This window comes from Aphanomyces invadans, assembly GCF_000520115.1.
Source record: "Aphanomyces invadans strain NJM9701 unplaced genomic scaffold supercont1.34, whole genome shotgun sequence".
NCBI classification, from domain to species: Eukaryota; Oomycota; class Saprolegniomycetes; order Saprolegniales; family Verrucalvaceae; genus Aphanomyces; species Aphanomyces invadans.
The window spans coordinates 77763-80284 of NW_008580179.1; the positions used below are offsets into that span (position 1 = coordinate 77763).

Below are 2522 nucleotides of genomic sequence, written 5' to 3' on the forward strand. Positions count from 1 at the left end.
TTATTGGCTGCTTTCCCGTGGAATCTTGATCCACTGGCAGTTCGGTGTTCGAACATCCGCGAGTCGTATATTAGCCGTGCGGTATTCAAGCGACGTAGGAGAGGTCAAGTCAGTCAGTACCCTCATTCACTTTAACCATTCCCTTGAATGAATGTGAGTGTCACTAGCGATCCACTTGCCACGTCGGGGACTCGGAAGTGAGGACCAACAATTCTTTAGGAACAGTTGCAGCCACTGATGTTCACAACGATAGATTCGTTTCCACGCAGTTGTTTGATAATGAATGAGTGCTAACAACCCACGGAAAACTGCATTGCAACGTGTGAGCAAAGAGCAAAAATGTGATATGTTGATCATGCGCAGTTTTATCGAGATTCAAAACGAGTACTTCCTCTGCTCCACAATACTTATGCATTATGACTTGTCAAGGTCCCCCAAAATTCAGTTGAAATCCGTTTTCGTTGCAGGATATCATTTTTTAAGCTAATTAAATACTGAAGGTGTCATAAATTGGCCACCATGCGCCTAAACAACAACTTCGCGAGCAAAATCGACATCAATTCTGGACCATCCAAATAAAAATACACCACATACTCAAATGTACATCATTTTTGAATTTGCCACCATGGAAAATCACATTGAACATCCCATTGTGAACTTACACGTCACGTTAAGGCAACGATAGTCCAAGCTCTTCAAACCTTCCTCAACAAGGGCAAGCTCCAGCGTACAGCATTCAAACTCGTTGGCGAGCAACTCAACCTCTAACCCCGCACCGTCTCTGCTGTATGGCGCGCGTATGTCATCAGAGGGAGCACGTTGTCAAACAAATTCGGGAGAGTTGGGCTAAAGGCAAAGTACTGACCAATACGTACGACAACTTGTCCAAGACGTACCTGTCGATCAACGCTCAACCCTCCGTGCATCGTCGCTGCCACTGGCCTATCCATGGGTACCCTCAGTAGACACCTTAAGAAAAAGACGTTCGTCCGACGTTCGTCCCGTATCAAACCGTTGCTCTCGCACGTCAACAAGGCAGAACGCGCCAGTTTTTGCTGGGGCTCGCGAACATCGTCGGCGTCGGCAGCGCCGACGAAGCCGGTTTCCCCGAAACCGTTGAATTCTACAATCTATGGGACGTCGTGCACTTGGATGAGAAATGGTTTATCGCTGACAAAGATCGACGCAAGGTGTACCTCGTTCCCAGAGAAGCACCGCCTGAGCGCGCGTGGATGAGCAAGCGCTTCGTGCCAAAGGTCATGTTCTTGGCTGCCGTTGCGCGTCCGCGGTATGATGAGGTGCGCGGAGAAGTCTTCAGCGGCAAGATTGGGATGTGGCCGTGTGTACGCTCTCAGCCCGCCACACGGAACTCAAGAAACCGACCTGCTGGGACAATGGTGACGTCATTGGTCAATGTGGATGGTCCTGTGTATCGTGATTTCGTGCTGAACAAAGTCGTACCAGCAATCAAGGCAACCTTCCCCAGTGCGAACAAGCGCGTTGTTCTGCAGCGCGACAAGCAACGCCGCATGGATTCGTCACTGATGCCGAACTGCAATCAGTCTCGACCGATCGTTGGACGTTCATGATCCGCCGGCAGCCACCAAATAGTCCTGATCTGAACGTACATGATCTTGGATTTCTTTTCCTCGATTCAGTCCCTTCAGTACAAGAAGATGAGTCGTTGCGTGGATGATGTGATCCGGCACACCATGGAAGCATTCGAAGTACTGAAGTACGACAAACTGGAGAGTGTGTTTCTTACCTTTCAAGCAGTGATGTGTTTGATCCTCGAGCACTCCGGGGGTAACGATTATGCGTTGCCGCACATGAAGAAGGTGGCCTTGAGACGTGCTGGTCTCCTGATGTCCAATGTATCGTGCCCAGTGTCGTTGCTTTTATAGAGCATGGTCATTTTGACAAATCGAACCATTGAATTTCGTAATTGGCCAATAGCATCCATATTGTCACAGTAATGTGGTAAAGAATACGATTTTCCTTTTGTCGCAGTAATGTGGAGCAGAGGAAGTATATTGTAATCTTTGGCGTAATGCGGACTTGGTACTGGATCGATGGACGACCTGTGGCTAACATGTGCATGTAGCATGACCAATCCATAGCACGTAGCTTTGAGATGACATGATAGAATATCTTGCTGTCTTTCAGTCTTCATATCAAGATACTGGGCTTGATCAGCGTCACCCATTAGCAGCATGTTGCCATACAAATCTTATTCCGAGTGGAACAAGCTCTGTCTTTAACGAGATAAAGCAACCACGCAACGCACTTTGGGAGCAGAGTACTGCTCTTAACTGTTGAGTATGTTGTGTCCATGTTGCTGAAACCTGATCTCGGGGGTCGCATTACACACGATTAGTATCGTTGCAATATTTCGATGGTTGTAAAACCAACACTTGATTTATCTTGGGAGTATGTATTGGTCATCATTTTCATTTTGTCGCTTGTGGTTTGGATGTTCCAAGGAACCGGAGAACCTTCGATCGCAGGCGCACAGTGCAACT

At 47.8% G+C, this 2522-nt stretch overlaps 2 protein-coding genes across 2 annotated transcripts in view; one reads left to right on the forward strand and one right to left on the reverse strand.

Annotated features, from left to right (window-relative positions):
- Positions 1 to 788: 788 nt before the first annotated feature.
- H310_11758 (hypothetical protein) lies at positions 789 to 1904 on the forward strand (the record flags this gene model as incomplete). The annotated part of the gene is made up of 3 exons (XM_008878526.1): positions 789 to 952; positions 1040 to 1343; positions 1659 to 1904. The coding sequence occupies 3 exons, from the start codon at positions 789 to 791 to the stop codon at positions 1902 to 1904; spliced, it is 714 nt and encodes a 237-aa protein (XP_008876748.1).
- Positions 1905 to 2450: 546 nt separating this feature from the next.
- The window catches only part of H310_11759 (hypothetical protein), a gene marked incomplete at both ends in the record, with an annotated part of 1593 nt that continues 1521 nt past the window's right edge, over positions 2451 to 2522 (reverse strand). Inside the window, one exon of the mRNA XM_008878527.1 lies at positions 2451 to 2495. Within this exon, the coding sequence (XP_008876749.1) occupies positions 2451 to 2495 (45 nt within the window). The remainder of the gene's footprint in view (positions 2496 to 2522) is intronic.